The sequence below is a fragment of the Parus major genome, chromosome 6, assembly GCF_001522545.3.
Source record: "Parus major isolate Abel chromosome 6, Parus_major1.1, whole genome shotgun sequence".
Lineage (NCBI taxonomy): Eukaryota > Metazoa > Chordata > Aves > Passeriformes > Paridae > Parus > Parus major.
In genome coordinates this window covers 12,144,061-12,160,403 of record NC_031775.1, presented here as the reverse complement: position 1 = coordinate 12,160,403, position 16,343 = coordinate 12,144,061, and the positions used below count along the sequence as shown (strand labels likewise).

At 48.1% G+C, this 16,343-nt stretch overlaps 1 protein-coding gene across 1 annotated transcript; it reads right to left on the bottom strand.

Annotated features, from left to right (window-relative positions):
• Positions 1-3,044: 3,044 nt before the first annotated feature.
• Positions 3,045-15,939, bottom strand: LOC107206597 (2-hydroxyacylsphingosine 1-beta-galactosyltransferase-like). The gene is made up of 6 exons (XM_015632491.2): positions 15,865-15,939; positions 8,724-9,571; positions 5,862-6,001; positions 5,613-5,689; positions 5,012-5,231; positions 3,045-4,079 (listed from the first exon to the last, which is right to left on the bottom strand). The coding sequence occupies exons 2-6, from the start codon at positions 9,567-9,569 to the stop codon at positions 3,764-3,766; spliced, it is 1,599 nt and encodes a 532-aa protein (XP_015487977.1). The 5' UTR covers positions 9,570-9,571; positions 15,865-15,939; the 3' UTR covers positions 3,045-3,763.
• Positions 15,940-16,343: the final 404 nt, after the last annotated feature.

Below are 16,343 nucleotides of genomic sequence, written 5' to 3'. Positions count from 1 at the left end.
CTATGATGGCGCGATCTCACACTCACCTGCAGAGGGAGACGGCTCCTCTTTATTAGCCAAATTTTGTTGACACAGTCTGGTGCCGCCGCCTTACTAGGCTGGAAAAACCAGATGGGGAATGGATGTGGCTGTTCGGGAGCCCACAGCCAGATTATCCCATGGAGATGCTGCCAGGGGTGTGCGGGGACCTTTCCAGAGCCAACCCTGGGGCTGGAGCAGCAGGAGTTTCCGAGCTGGTCACAAAGTCCCTGAGGGGAGCAGGCTCCGAGGCAGTGCCAGGCCCCGCTGTGTGCCCCAGCGATGCTGCAGCTGCCGGCACTGGGCTGAGCGCTCACAGCAGGAGCCATGCGAGCGTGTGGCCTCTCCCCTTCCCTCCTCCCAACCAGGAGCAGCTCCCAGCACAGCAGCTGCCCCCAGCCCAGGCTTTGGGCAGAGCTGCGCAGCCATCACCTGGAAAACACGTTCATTTGCAAACCTAGGGTGTTTCCAAGCCAGGATGGCTCCCAATCACAGGGCTGCCGTGCCTCACGCAGAGTAGTTTTGTGAGGAGCTGTGGGGCCGGGTGAACCTGAAAAGCTGGCTCAAGCGTGCCCCGAACACCTCCCCGCCGTGCTCTGGGCCCTTGCAGGGAGATCCGCACACAGCAGCGAGACGGGGGTGTTGCTGCATCCTGCAGGTGCTGCTGCACCCCGCCCATGATGCCCCTGCCCTGACAGGAACAGGACAGAGGGGCAGAAGACAGCTTTGCCCTGTGCACAGCTCAGCTGGGCTTGCAGCTCTTGGGTGAGGCTTCTTCAGTCTTCTGCAAAGTACTGACTCATGTCCTACTTTTCCTTGAGGGGAAAAAAGAAAAGGCAAAAAGAGAGCTTGCTCCCTGCCTGCTGCCTCATAAACCCCAGTTTCAATTTTTTAATTTCCCAAGTTACACCACAGCCCTGCGTGCCTGCCTCAGTACCTATGACAGGGAGAGCATTTAGTAACTGCAGGCACCGTGCCCTGAGATCAGGCGCCAAGCTGAAGGTAGAGCTGCATGAAGGATAAAGCTCACCTACATCCCTTCCTCCACCATGGCTTTTAATGTGTGTGACAGGCTGCTCATTAGTCCTAATTTAACTTAATAACTAGCTTAATGCCATGTTATACTTTTCTTCTGTATTCAATACTGAAGGAATAACAAGGAGAAAAGTAAAGAGAGAAAGTTATGTGTTGATTAGGAGAAGATTTACAGAGGACAGAAATAAAGCTGGAAAAGCTAGAGGAGCCTTCATATTTAATGAGCATATTCAAATACTTCTACAAAAGCACCTTATAACTTACAGAATGGCTTCTGATGGTTTCTAAGCTGATACACAGCTTTTCCCAGGGAAGACTCTTTACTTCAGGGGTGCTTTTTGAATGTCCACTTCTTACTCACAGGGTCCTTGGGCAGGTTAGTGCTTTAATCCATTAGAAATAATTGTCACCAAATTGTGGAATCACTTTTTAACAGACTGTATATATCTTGACTCCCTGGATAGACATGCATCCTAACTCTGCAATACTTTTGGGAATGAAAGCAGCCATGAGAAGTTCAAGAAGTTTAGAACATATCTGATAGGAGACAATATGCTAATGCTGGTTGTGGTGCTTGCTTGAACTTCTTTCTGAAATTGTGAATAGCAAGGCTGAAGCATAGGAAAATAGGCTCACATTTTTGTAAGTCCACACAGGCTCTTGGGCCTCAAGTACTTCCGTTTCCTCCTTTGCTTGCAAACAAAGCAATGTACAGGTCTCTGTCCTCATCAGGCCAGGGTGCCTCCATTGATGCACCAGTTTGCAAACATGATGTGTTTGTCCTCTGCTTCTTTTTCCTTCAAGTTCAAAACAATCCAACATTGTCACCAAGCTGCAAGCATGCCAATTCTCTTGCTATATTCAACCTAATCTAAACATCCAAACTCTCATGTAGGCAGCAGTAATGATCTCCTTCCACCTCAGAGATGACAAAATGCCCCACCTCCACCACCTTGTCCAAACTCATCTGGAGATGACAACAAGGTCAACACAGTGCAACTGGAAACAAGCAGGAATGCTGAAAATTTGTGGAAATATCTTTTCTATCTAAAAATAAACCCCAAATCCCATCAACCCCTTAATTTCAACTTGCAGACAGAAAGGTGTCAGGTAGACAGTGTTCCTATTGCTTATCTACAATGCACATTTCCCCTCTAATATCTTTTAGCACCTTGCTCCCTCTTCCTGCCACTAGGGCTATTAGGGTCCACAGCCTCAGGTCAGAGAGCATTAAGTCACGAAGTGCTGCTATAGAGCAAGGTTGATGGGTCATCCAAAGTCACCCTCACCTTAGCCCCTCTGCAAGCTGAGGACTGGGGAGGGAAGACAGCACTGCCTGGCTTCAGCAGACTCTCCACATCAGAGCCAGGCACTATTCCAACCTAGTGCAGCCCAACCAAACTATTGCTTCACAAGGTACAGTAGAAACACATCTTTCATCTGGGAAAAAAAAACACATGGAAAAGCAAGCAAGAGCAGAGCCTAAAACCACCAGCAAGGGCAGCTGTGGCAGTGAGGTGACTCTCCAACTCCTGCTGGCACTGCAGTGGCCCCAGTGGGAGCATGGAGCAGAGCCCTTGCTCCTCAGTGTGGGGTACTGGCTGTGGGACCATTGGATGACGCTGTGGGCAGCGTCACTCCAGTTAGGTTCACCTTAGAGTCCAGTGTGAGTAAAAACACATTTGGTATCACTCCATACCATGGCCCAGGGGGGCAATAGCACTGCCTGTTCATGTCGAAATGAGCAGAGCTTACTGCTTCTATAAATGTGTATGGCCCACTTCCTATGACCAGCTCTCTGAGCTATTGGCTGCTGCTCCTGTGGCCCTGCCACTTGCAGCTGTTCCAGATTTTTCTTTCATCAGAGGTTTGGAGATGCTATGGGCACGGGTGTGTGCCGCATGAAGGCAGAGGAGGGAAGGCATGCATAAAATGCTGCAGAAAGGCCAAAAATTGCTAACGGAGGTATGTGGAGACCATAGCAGCAGTAATGAGAAGGAAAAAGCACTTTAATCTTGCTTGAACCATTTCCTTTTACAAGAAGCACAGGTTCACATTAAACCAAGACCAGAGAACTGCCACACAGGAGAAAGAATATAAGTTTATTTTAAAAAATAATAATTTAGCTCAAACACAAACAGGATTGCAGAGTGTTGACTGAAGCAGAAAGAACAATATTTATCCACAGAACTTAAGACAGACCAATTTTTCTCTCTTGTAGATGATATTTTCAGTGCCCTTCCTTGTCCACAGCTCTGCTTCAGGTTCTCATCTGCACGTAAGGGTATCCTGACTCCTGAGGCTCTTAGTAACAAGGGAGAGGAGAAATGGTGTCTGCTGCACATGAAATGCTGTTCCTATATCCAGAGCCTCCATGATCCAAAAAAACAGAAGAGCAACACCAGCATATAAACCAATGTGCAATACAAAAGGAACAACTTGCACTCCTCCCTGGAAGTCTACCTACCTATGCCCCATTCCCAGCGTCCTGGCCAAGTGCTCCCACCCACGCCTGAATTCACCCCCCCGCCCACAGGTGCTATACACAGAGGTGTAGACACAGGCCTTTGCAATACTCCTCCCTCCCCACTCTCTTCTCATCCAGACCTGCGGATCTTTCACCTCTCTCTGTGCCTGCATGCCATACATTTCTTGGCACAGCAGCAGTTCATTTCACAGTGATGGGATATGCCCTGGAACACACTGGCCACTACTGCAGTTTTTTCTCATCTGTGAAGTGGCCTTTCATGCAATTGCCATTCTGATACACAGGGCTGGCCCTCTTCCTTCTGCACCACACCACAGATTTGTAGAGAACAAATCCAATGCCGGCCAGACACAGCAGGAGAAGAGCCAGTATGTCCAGGCAGAAGTACTCATACAAGGAGAGGTCGTAGACAGCCGGGCGAAGGTAGGGTGCCCCATTGTGACGAAGGATGTACTCCAGCCAATACACTGTCCTGTTGAGAGCATGCATTGGTCTGTCCAGGTGCAGAGCTGAGATGTGCTGGGCTGCTTTTCTATAGCTGCAAGGGAAGATGACAAGACATTTACCTTTTGACAGAAACTTCATATCTGAGAATTTGCCTGAGACATCCAGTGATGCTTTCAAGTCCCAAATAATACCATGAGAGAAGGGCAAAGTTCTTCAATTCTTCTTCTGAAAGCCACTCTGATGGCACTTGCCAGCCATGAAGGCACAAGACAGAGTGTATTTTACTTTATGTTTTGTTAACAACACTGACAGTTTGACTTGCAAAGCACCTGTTCAGTGAGTTCATGTGTACATGCTTTCTGAGGGGATTTTGCACCCTAAGACCTCACCCAGCATCAAGCAAAAGTTACACACTTGAGGAGTGGCCAAACCCTTCCAGGTATCAAATTGCAACACCTCTTAATAGTAAGAAATACAAAATATTATAAAAATCAAGCTCTCAAAGAGCATTTCAAAAACCAGCAGTTGCACATGTCCTGTTAGAAAACAGGAGCCCTGTACCACTTTTCTGTTCCTGCTTCAGTTCTAGGAAAAAGAAGAGTATGTGATTGACAGAAGGAGCAGATGGAACAATACCTGCTGTTCCCTCTCTGTTTCTACAGAAAGTTTTTTAGACAAGTTCACAGAGGTCCCAATGGGAGAATGTGATCTCACTCTCCCTGATGACAGGCTGGCATTAAGAGAAGAGATCTGTTCCCCAGTATCTCAGAAAACTTTCTAAGAACATTACAGTCAGTCAAACAGGACTAAATCACACTCCTTAGCAGCAAATGCTGGAGTATCTCCTCCTGAACTGCATCTAGAGGATTTTGAGGCACTGACACATCTGGTCAGCTGAGCAAAGCCTGCAACTGAGCTTGGTACAGAAGCCATCACAGGAGGTGTAGGAGTCAACACAAAGACACACTGGTCCCTACACATTGTCTGCACCAAGGAAGAGCTTGATGCTTCCAGGTGCCTCACCTGGGGTCAGAGATGACTGTGATGACAGCCTGGTGAAGCTCCTCTTCTTTTACTCTGCTCCAGTCCATGAGGATACCCATGCCCTTCGCCTGCACTCTGGTCATGATGTCAAACTGGTCCCCATAGAAAGGAAATCCCACCACTGGCACACCGTGATAAATTGCCTCAAATACACCATTCATCCCACAGTGGCTGACAAAAGCTTTCACATTGGGGTGGCCTGCAGGTAAAGAAATAGTGGCAAGTCAATCCCTTCCATGTTGCAACAGGGCTAACAGGGGGCTCCTCAACACACAAAGTTGGTGTATGTTTAAGGAAAAACAGGCAGGCTGAGCAGAGTGGATGCTGCCCTTGGGGAATACAACTGGCTTTTGGCAGCCCAAAATTGCTGAGTAGACCCTGGAGGAGAAGGGAGATAAGGAGCCAAGCAGCTTCATGTAGGTGTTAGATGAGGACCATGTTTTGTACAGATCGGACACACAAGAAGCAACAGAGTTAAGATCCACACAGGTGCTGCTATCCCTATGTGCCTTTGCTGTGGTTTGGGCCAAACTCCAGGGGTGTTGCTAGCGGCACACACATACACAGAACCCAGCCTTACCTAGCAGGTCATTCTGGGGCAGCCACCCCATCATCAGCGTATTCTCACCCAGGTTTCTTGGCTTCTGACCAAAATATCTGTGGGAGGAGACAGAGGAAGGGAAAAAAGGAGAAGAGAAACACACAGAGAACAATAATAAATTCAATCAGATCAAGAGACAGAAAGCAGATTCTGTGGTTTGAAATGAACCACCCTTCAACATTGTTTTTCATTTAATTCAAGTGAAAATTAATCCCATTCCCTTCTCACCTCCACACCACCCTTTGCGGGAGGCGAGCAAATGCACCAGCCATCTTCTCCACCAAATCGCTTGGAAGAGCTCGGATCCCAATGCCAAAGGAGACAACAACGACTCCTGCCTCTGCTGCTTCCACCCAGAGACGCAGACCCTGTGGGCAAAACACACAGAGCTGCCTTGAAGTACTGCTGCAGAAAGGCCCTTCCCACTCTTGCCTCTGTCAGTAGAAAGCTGTCCACAGAGGAGATGAAGCCAAATCCACCCAGAGCACAAAGCTACACAGCTTTCACCATGCAATGAACTCTAAAACCACTGTGATTTTTGCACCCAGCCAGGTAGAAATTACTTGTGCACCTGCTGTTCTTGGGAGTTTGCAGGGTCATGTCCAAAACCTGCATTTCATAGCATTATCTCCTGCACTGGAGTAAGATCATTACTCTTTGACAAGAAAAGTTCTGGAAACAGACTAGCCACATAGGAACAGTCAGGGCAGAGAAGGAAATTAGAGTAAAAAGAGGAAGGCTATTTTCCCATTACCACTAAGATAGGAGGCCTGTCAGGGTCTCCAGACATAGGCTGATACAAGAGACAAAACATCACACAGTCAGGAACAACTTTCTGGAGAGTTCCTACAAACTCTCCAATGTCAAAGGCTCCTGGTGCCATAAGGTCTTGCCATCTTGACAGAAGGCTTCTACCCATCCTTGATAGCTACTTGCAGACAGCAGATTTAGTTTTTGATCACTCGACGGAGAGGTAGCTACAGATCCAGTAAAACCCACAATTATTTGTCCTTCATTTAGAGGCAACCTGTAATGTTCCATAAACAAGTCTGTATCTAGAAGAGAGTCTGTACTTTTTTTAACCAAGGCCAGAAGGTAGTAGGGAGAAGAAATCTGTGAAGCAAACATGGACTATTCCCTCGTATTCCAGGCTGGGCTGAGTCTGTTGCTCATTATGAATTCTGCCCTACTTCAAGTTTCCCATGTATCCCAGTCTGGAGCATTTTAGGGAAGTTTAATAAAAATATATCTTTGATATAGATACTTCATAAAATAAACATGTAGGAGAATATTAATAAAAAAATTTTAAAACCCTCTTATTAAAAGAGAAAACTAAAGTGATTAATTCCGAATATTAATTGTAGTCTAAAAGTTAGGGGATCAAAGCATGGAAGAGTTACAAAGCATATCTCAGTGTTACTCTCTGGGGATATCTCTCCTTTGTTGTATGCTTCAGAGACTCAAGTCTATCTTTTCAGAAATGCTTAGAGTGCCCTAAAACAATCCAAGAATCAAAAAGTTTGCAACAGAGATATTTTGGTTTCTCCATTCTTTTGAGTTTCACATCCTTTGAGCAGTACAACCACTGAAACTGCTACAGAAGAGAAAGTACTGGTTTTCCTTTTCTAAATAAAAGTATGATGACTCCTAAACCAGATGACTATGTCATCCATTACAATTGGGCCATGACATTTAACTTTCAGAAACAGCATTGAAGTTGCCAGGGAGGCATGGTTGACCACCAAATCTTCTCACTTTCTCTCTATATTTAACCAAGTCCTAATTAGAAGCAATCAAAATCATAGCGTTTCAAATAGGAGGAAATAAACACTTAATTAAATTTCAGACGGGACATTCTTTAAGGTTACACCAGAGGCCCTCTCTCCTGCTGGCATCCCATGATGTGGACACAGACATGCCTACCTGCTGGCATGACAGCCACCACCTACTGCAGGGCTCTGGACTTATCTCCATCATTCTTTTCTTTGGTGACCTGGGATCTGTTCTGGAAGCTGTGAAGCACATGAGTAATGCCGTAGCAAACAACTCCCTTCTTTATAAGGCAGGTGTGTACGTGGCCAGGTTGGACCGAGCCAGAGTTTTGCAAGAGCTGTGAGGCAGCCACCCTCTGACACAGCTTTCGGAGCACCCTACGTGTGTTTCATTACCTGCAGGCTGTGCCATGTGGGCAAGGCTCATGTGCAGTCAGACACATCTGGAGAGCTGCTTTTTAAGGCATTTGATCTCCTTTTTTTTTAACCCAAACATATTGGCATCCACAGCATCAGTTAAAGTTGCCATCAGGGATCTTGACAGGCCTCTAATAATTTGAGAATTGAACTCTTATCTCCATTTCAGACCTTAGTCAAGCCACCAGCCACTTGACTGCCCAAGTTTTATAATCCAGGTTTATTTCCCCTCAATGTTTGTGAAAGTGGTGAGACAAGTCCTACTCTGTTCCAATACTGTCTTCAGCCAGAGGCTTTAGGAGCATGTCCTTCTGAATTTAGTGCAGATTAGTGTGGCATAGGCTGGACAAAGCCTTGAGAGGACCTGTCAGGACTGAACCCTGAGAAAAAGGGGATGATACCCTTCATTTTTCTACATTTTGGGATTCTGCACTGAATTTAATGAAGGAACAAGCTCTCCCCTGTGGTTTCTTAAGACTACAAGCCGAAGGGCAGAAATGCTCTGTGAGAAATAGGGTGAAGGAGGAAATTCTGGATTAACAGATCAGTGATGAAACAAGGAAGATTAACTGTTCTTCCCATTTCCACTTTAGCATAGGAGCAAACAAACTATTCATTATCAAGTCCCAGGGGCAACACTTCCATCTTAGGAATTCCACACACCATTCTACATGGACAGTAAGGCCAAACCCCACTTCAGAGCAGACCACTTAATTCTACATCCTCCCTGCAGCCCGGCAGACTTCAGTGTTCTCTGTCTCGCCAATGCACCCACAAGCACCAAAACACAGCAGCTTTCCAGACACTTCAGAACTTTTACAAGGTTCTTCCAAAGAAGATCTGTATTTAGTAGCTTCCCCAGTTGATGTGCAAACATAGATCAAAGTTTTCTTGCACTTACCACTGGAAGGGGCTTTGCAGGCTCAGCAAGGATCCCCCCTGTGAAAATGACATGTGGGAGTGTTGGACGGGGAAAGTCCAACACCACATCATTACAGAGGAAGAAAAGACTAGTTCCATGAACAAGGTCCAACATGGATGTCTTGGGCTCCACCCTATGCTTCTCCATGAGACGTTCAAACTTGGGCAGGATGACCAGTTTTGTAGCCACACGAGTGATTATGTAGACTAGGAGATTCCAAGTCCTACCAAAAAAGCCCATTCTGTCTGTCATCAGGGAATTGAATTCAGGGACATAGGCAATGGGGGAGGTGGCACCAATTTCTGCTGGGAACCAGAAACCAGTGGAAATCACAGCATATTTGATGTGTAGGATGTGGGCCAGGATAAATCCACACATCTCATTGGGGTCCACCAAAAGCAGGTCAAAGTGCTCCCAGCGGAGTTTCTGCAGAAGGGTAGAATTTCCCAGTACCAAGTCACAGTTTTCCAGGTACTTCTCCAAAAATGAAAACACCTCCAGAGAGGTCATCTTCCCTTGAAAGACACGCTTTATCTTCTCCTGCACCCAGGCATCTGCGCTCTCTGTGCTGAAGGTACCCCAGTACCTCTGCACGCGGAAGCCGGGCAGGGAGGTTTCCACATCCCGACCTTCGTGAAGAAGCAGCACAGGGTCATGGCCCCGGTCAGTCAGTGCCTCTGCCACACGCATGAAGACTCGCAGGTGGCTGTCAAAGACTATGGTGGGCATGATCAGCACCTTGGCACAGTGAGATGGCTCCACAGTGAATGCAGTCACTAGGAAAAGAAGAGCAGCAGGGCACGGTAGCACCTTCATCATCTTCATCACTGCAAGGAGACAAACACGCCATTAATGTAGCATCTCTGACATGCACCCAGCACCTAACAGTCGCAATTGTAGCTGCAAGCCAGGACTCATGAGCTGGGAAAGGAGAGCAGTCAGGAGTTCTTCACTGGGGAACAACCATCCCCATCCACTCTGCCTTGCCCTAAAAAAAACCCAAAAAACAACAGAAACAAACCCACAAAAAATATCGCAACAACCAAAGTAAGATATCAGGGGAGTTTTCCTGAAAACCTCTTCTCTATGCTCCTCAGGCTCAAAAACTGTCAGACTGACTCGCAGAGCGTTTCCAAGGGTGAGTGGCTGGAGGAGCTATGCTGGGTCACAGCACCAGCAGGGACACTTGCAGTTCAGCCCCTATTTACCGCTACAGAACCAGCTCAGTTGGATTTTATTTTTATTTCTGTCCAGCCAGAACAGCTGGTTCTTTCTGAGCCCTTGACGTCTGTGCAAGCTCACTGGGTGGCCTGCAGAGCTTGGTGGAAATGCCAAGAGGTGTGCTCTGGCTTTGGCCCTCACATGGCTGGCAAGGCACCTTGCTCAGCACAAACAGGGCGGGAGCAAGTCCAGGTCACAGCAGGACCCACTGAGAGGAGTTGCAATCCCAGAGAGTACAGCAATGGTCTGGACAGAGAGCTGCTCCAGTATGGATCAGTCATGGGAGGCTCTGGGGGAAGGGCTGGGAAAGGAAAGCAGGTGCCAGGATACTCATCCACTAGAAGAAGGCAAACCCGGAAAGCAATCCCAGAGATGACATGCAACACCTGTGGCACACTGACGCCCCTTAGTCACACTCCTAAAGCCGTCATCCCCTCTTCAGTTTAGTGAAACACCCAAGATTTCTGTTGTGTAAGGGATGTTGCTACATCACTGGAAGCGAACGCGCCTCACCCACACCTAGCATTATTTTGGGAGAAGAATTATGTGATAATTGTTTGGGAATAGTCAGAAGCAGAGTAGTGTTCTGAGAACTCAGTTCAGACATGCTAGGAAGCAGCAGTGGGAAGAGGAAGAAGTTACAGTGGGAACAATTGGAAGTGGATTTTGGATGGCCCACACACACTAAGCCCTGGTGGGGCTGCAGGGATGTGGTAGAGTGGAATTTGGTACAAGATTTTCTGACAGCCTCTCCACTAGTGCTTGATCAATTAAGAGGTGGGAAAGGAAGGCATGGACAAGATTCTGCTAAATACAGTCTTCAGGCTACCTTCAGCAGGTCTCTCTCTGGCAAAATGAAGCACATACAGGTGCAGACATGGGAGAGAAACAGAGCAGTTGCTGGTTGGGACCTTCCCATTTCAAAGACAATTCCTGCTAGTGCTTGGACTCCCACCCTTCCCACCCAGGGTCAACTGTGTGGCTGTGCCTGCAGGTGTGATAAGAAGCACAAGAAAAGCTAACAGACACCAAGAAGGTAGTTGAACCCACAGAAAAAGAGCTCCAGGAGAATGCAAAGGCAATGGGCTGGAGAGAAGAAAGCATAAGCTCTGCAAGGGAAGTAAGCATCCTGCCTCTCTAACAGCAGGAAACAGGCTGTGACAAAGTACTGGTCACAACAGAGCTACAGCCCACAAAGCCGCTCAGATTACTTGAGAGGCCCAAAGGGAACTTTCCTTGCCCAACACCAGGGAAGGTAAAGCACTTGGCTACGACATTTACAGCAGATCCAGGAGCACATGCTGCTTCCAGGAAGCAAGGGAAGGATGGCAGCCATGCACTTCTGATCTACTCTGGGATGGCAGGGAGTCAAGGATAGAATCAGGCATACGCTTGTCCTGGGGCACCTAGTGGGTCATACATGCACAGAAGTATGCCAAGAAGAACAGAAGAGGTTTTATATGTGGGGTAGGGTGTTTTCTCATTGGGCAACAAGTAAAAGATGAAGAAATAGTTCAGGTAAAAGGTATAGTTATTTAAAGCAAAAAATTGCCACCCACTTTCAGCAAGGACTGTGTTCTGCCATGGACCTGCGTGCCAGACATTGCCGAGACCCTCAGCTCAGCCAGTCCCCTCTGGGGACTACCAAAATCCAAACGACAAGTAAGATGTCAACCTCAGCCCTCAGGTCAGGGGCAGGTGCTGATGCAGTGAGATTTGCAAACTGCTCTTGGTGGTTTCATCTCTTCCAAAAATTAGGAGCAATCACTAAAGGTGCTGGCTCAGGAACCTCTTCTCCCTGCCCAAGCAACAAGGAAGGCTACAAATCTTGCTAAGATGTGAGAGGATGCAGGAAGAGACCTTTTTTCCTACTTCAGCTCAATACCACCAGAGAATCTCTGCTCTGTCTGTGCCCAGACAGGTATCCTGGTCATAGCTCCAGCCCTAAAGCTTTGCTGGATACACCAGACATATCCCTGATTTTTAGTGCTATTGGAATATAATGAAGGCTAACTACCAGCAAGAAGGGCACAAGGGCTCTCTGTCCCTCTAGTGCCACCAACTAGTCATTGTTGCAGTTTCAGGTTGTGATAGCAAAGGGGAAGGAAGTCCCAGACCTAGACAAGGGCTAAATGGCCCAGTTGAGGGAAGGCTCAAAATCCACCTGCTCACCTTGCTGGTTTACCTCTTACTAACACTGAACAAAAAAGCTGGTACATGAGCTCTGCAGCAGGATCCCCCAGCCTGGGCAGCTGCTGTGGCCAGTGCAGCAAGACTCAGCTCAGCTACTGCAGGATGCAGACAGGCAGTCTTCAACAGAAACCTTCAAACACCTGGGCATGGGAATGTGATTCTCTGAGAAGGTAAATTCACAACTTGTGCCTTGTCAGAGGCGTAAAATCCAGTAAATGACAAAAAGTAAATGACAGAATCCACACTAGGGCTGAGAGCACAGTAGACAGAACCACCTCCTTGTTTGTGGTCTGGAAGTCCTAGTGGCTACATCACATAAATACTGCAAAAATAACCCTGTCACTGCAAGAGGAAGGTTTGTAAAGAGAGAATAGACCCTTCCCTGTTTTCATGACAAGTGCTTGGCAGTGCCATGCCAGCTGGCTGATTTACACAGAGCAATGCCCCTAACATCACAATTAACACTGGCAGCCAGAGTAAGGGTTCAAGGGAACTGTTAGAAAAGCCCACACCACAAATGTTTTAAGTTTCACCACTACAGTGTTCAGGGCAAAGCAGGCATCTCGGTAAGAGCAAGACCTGGGAAAGCAAGATTTCACTGCAAGCAGCAGCATCCCCCCTACCTGTCTACCCTGCACACCTGTCCACATCCAGCTGCTGGGAGATTGCTTTCAAAGCTACAGCAATGCATTGGCACTGAAAAGTGAAGCAGCAGGAAGGGAGCAGAGAAAGCACAGCCTTCAGAAATGCTCCTCAGAAACCTCTTACTGGGCTGAAATTTGTCCCATGATTTAAAATGTTTAAAGTGTTTGACATGGTATGGCTTTGGTATTGATGGAAAATTACACCGATCAACTTAAGTGAAATAAGTGAACAGCTACAGCTCTGATTTAATTTGGATGCCTTTTATTAGGCTAAAGTACTAAAACCTCTGACAGCAAGCAGTCTAGGCAAAGAACCCACAAAAAAAAGTGCTATGAACAGGCTCAAAGGCAAGGGCTGCCATTTATACCTCTCCCTCACTTTTTTGTATTACTTACTTCCTGCCCAGGACCTGGAAGCCCACATACAAGGAGCTGAATTATTTCCCCTCTTGCATCCTAGTCTCTATGCAGCTCTTGCCCACAGTAAGAAATGTTTTCACTGCAAACTTCTCAGGAGTTAACAAAGCAGCAGAACTAACTGAAAACCAAAAGCAAAAGATATCTTCACTTGGATGCTCTAAACTCTTCCTGGAATAAGATACTGAAGTGTGCCTGATCTGTTGAGTATGATCCAGAAAAACCAGGACCATCAGCTACCATCATGCTGATGACAGCCAGCCTAGCTGCACCTAATTTATCGAAGCCAAGACTCTGAACCAGGTAGGTATGCAGCTCCAAGAGCAACTTTGTCACTGCAGGAGGATGTTGCACTACAAGCAGGGGCTGCCAAGAGAATCCCTAGTAAAAACCTAGGGGATTCAGTACTGTACAAAACAAACAAAGCACAGGTTGAAACAGGGAAGTTTAACCATCAATCATATCCAGCCCAGTGCTTGGTGGGCTTATGTGCTCTGGTTTTGGTTTATTACAGACTCTGACTTAACCAGAGTCACCAGGGTAAGTTACATTAAAACATTCATATTAGCACTATATCACAGTACACCAATACTAGAATCAGTATTTTAGTATAGAAAAAAATTATAAAGGAAAAACCACAATCCTTCAAATATAAGCATCCCCTGGAAGTCTACAACCCTGAGGGCTTTTTAAAATATTGTTTGCACACAGACTGAATAGTGCAAAGATGGTCTGCTCAAAACAACATACCTTTCTAGCATTTTTCCTTCTACATATTCATGGCAGCCCACTGCAAACACAGAGAATGAAGTCAAGATCCCCAAAGGGCCAAAGGGAACAATCACAGCAGTGATCAGGTCAGCATCAGAATGATTTATACTTTTCACCACATTGGTGCTGCCGCTGTCACAAAACACCAGAAGTGCTCTGGCTCATCTGTTTTAGACAAAGATTGATGTATCCCCCAAACAGTTCCTAACTTTTGGTACTTTGGACCATCTTCAACATCCTTCCTGTCTCATTAGAGTTATATTGAGGAAGTTCCACAGGTGGGAACAGGTGGGCTAGCAGGAGGTTCCCAGATGATAGATCACTGCCAGCGAACTATGACAGCAAAGGAAATATTGGTTCACAACAACTGAGAAAACAAATAAAGATCTGGATCTCAGCTTGACTCAGTATTTGAAACTACACACATCTTCAAGATCTTGAGCTGAGGGATGGTGTCAGACACCACACATCTGCTTCCCCACCTGACCTCTCCTCATACAATAAATCTGTCTAGGTAGTAAGTGAGATTTCCCCCATTCAATGTCCACAGGGTTCCTGTTTGTCTTCTGAATGGAACAGAGATGGTTTGTGACACCAGGGTGCTCCGCAATAACAAGTTCTTCCAGACAACCTTTTTCCCTCGCTTACAACGTGGTTGCAAGACAGAAGCAGCTGATGTGAGACTGTGCCCCTTGTGAGTGGTCTGAGGTCTGCAGTGTGGAAACAAGTCAGAACATTATTTGTAATTCCTGGATGAAAGAGAAAGAACAGCTTGGGGCTGTTTCCAAGTAGTCATGTGAGCCATAAACCTCAAAGTGAGAGCCCATGACAGGGCAGAGAACTATTTGGTCTTAATAAGAAATTATGTTTGTATGACACTCAAATAAGTTCTTCAGATGGCAGAGAAAAAACTCAGAAGACACAGGTGCACCCACTAATCCTTATAGAAGCAGTCAAGAGGAGGAAATGAGTCTTCCCATTTACTGCCTTGTCATTTCAGCTTCTTTCTGCAGAGAAGCACCGCATTTAAAGAAAAGTTATTAAACACCCCAGAAGGTTGTGAAATCTTGTGGAGAAAGCTATGGGGACTGATAAAGTCCTGACAGACAAGTCTGATCACATTTGACAGAGTTACAGGAGTAGAGAAGCTAGGGGTGAGTCTTATCTTCAATGAAACAATTGACGCCCTCTTGTAAAAGAAACCCACAAGCAAACCAAAGAGCTTCTTGGCTCTGAGCACGCCAGAAGAATGAGACCTGGCTGAGCTGCTGTAAACAGAGGTTGAAGAGGGTTGCATAGGAAGAGGAGGCAGAACAGGAGATCGAAGATATTCCTGAGATGTAATCTTCTAAAGGAAGATGAAGCAAGTTACACAAAAGCGCTCTGAACGCGTCTTTGTGCCAAGTCTCTGGTCCTGCGCATTGAAGCAGATGCTGAACTCGCGCCCGTCAGCGGCCTCGCTGGAGCGAGCCGGGCTGCACACAGGCGTCCGGGCAGAGCCGGGACCAGGCCGACAGCTGGGAATTCAGACCGAGTCCCTGTCCCCATCTCCCCGGCCGGGCAGCGCTCAGGTGCCATCAGCTCAGCCCTACAGCGCTCACCCGGAGCGTGGCCGGCAGCCCCCGCCCGCAGCCCACCGACCCCGCCACGCCGCGGGGCCAAAGGAGCCCTGCGTGCACTGCAGCCGGCCAGGACACGGCAGCCGGCCAGGACACGGCAGCCGGCAGCAGGGCAGCGCTCCGCGGAGCCGAGAAGCCTGGCCCGATGGGACGGGCCGAGAAGCACCGGCCGCAGGTGCTGCCGAGCCAGGTGCTGCCGAGCCGGCTCTTCCCGGGCCGGCCGCCCCCGCCCTCCGCCGCGGTGCCGGCACCCACCTGCAGCGAGTCCCGGCGGAGCACGGCCCGACTGAGAGGCGGCGGTGCGGGAAGTGGGAGGGAAGAGAGGGAGGAAGGGAGGGATGCAGCCGCCACCCGCCCGCCTTCCCCTTTCAAGCCGCCGGGCGCAGGTGGGGCCGGGCGGCGCAGCCCCGGCCCACGGGCCGCTCCCCGGGCCGAGCCGAGCCCGGGGCTGTGGCATGAAGGTGGGGCGAGAGGGGGACGGGGTGGACACAGAGAGCCGCACCTGCTGCCCTGGCAGCTCGACAGGCAGCGGGGCAGCGCCCGCCAGCTGCAGTTTGTGCCTCTGGAGCGGCCGGTGCGTCTGATCGCTGTCACAGCATCTGCCCAGCGACCGCTGCCCGGACACCCCCGGGGCCAGAACCCCCTTGAGAGGAGAGCAATAGGAACACGGTAGTCAGGACAGCAAAAGGGAAAGGATGGTGCACAAGGGAATCGGGACGTGAGGGAGTGTTCTA

What these genes read in the sequence shown, in the direction of transcription:
- LOC107206597 (XM_015632491.2), bottom strand. Translation starts at nt 9,569, where the DNA reads ATGAAGATGATGAAGGTGCTACCGTGCCCTGCTGCTCTTCTTTTCCTA. An exon ending in CTGCAAAGCCCCTTCCAGTG is followed by an intron (nt 6,002 to 8,723) that starts GTAAGTGCAAGA and finishes TTTTGCCCACAG; the next exon opens with GGTCTGCGTCTCTGGGTGGA. An exon ending in CCGCAAAGGGTGGTGTGGAG is followed by an intron (nt 5,690 to 5,861) that starts GTGAGAAGGGAA and finishes CTCCTCCCACAG; the next exon opens with ATATTTTGGTCAGAAGCCAA.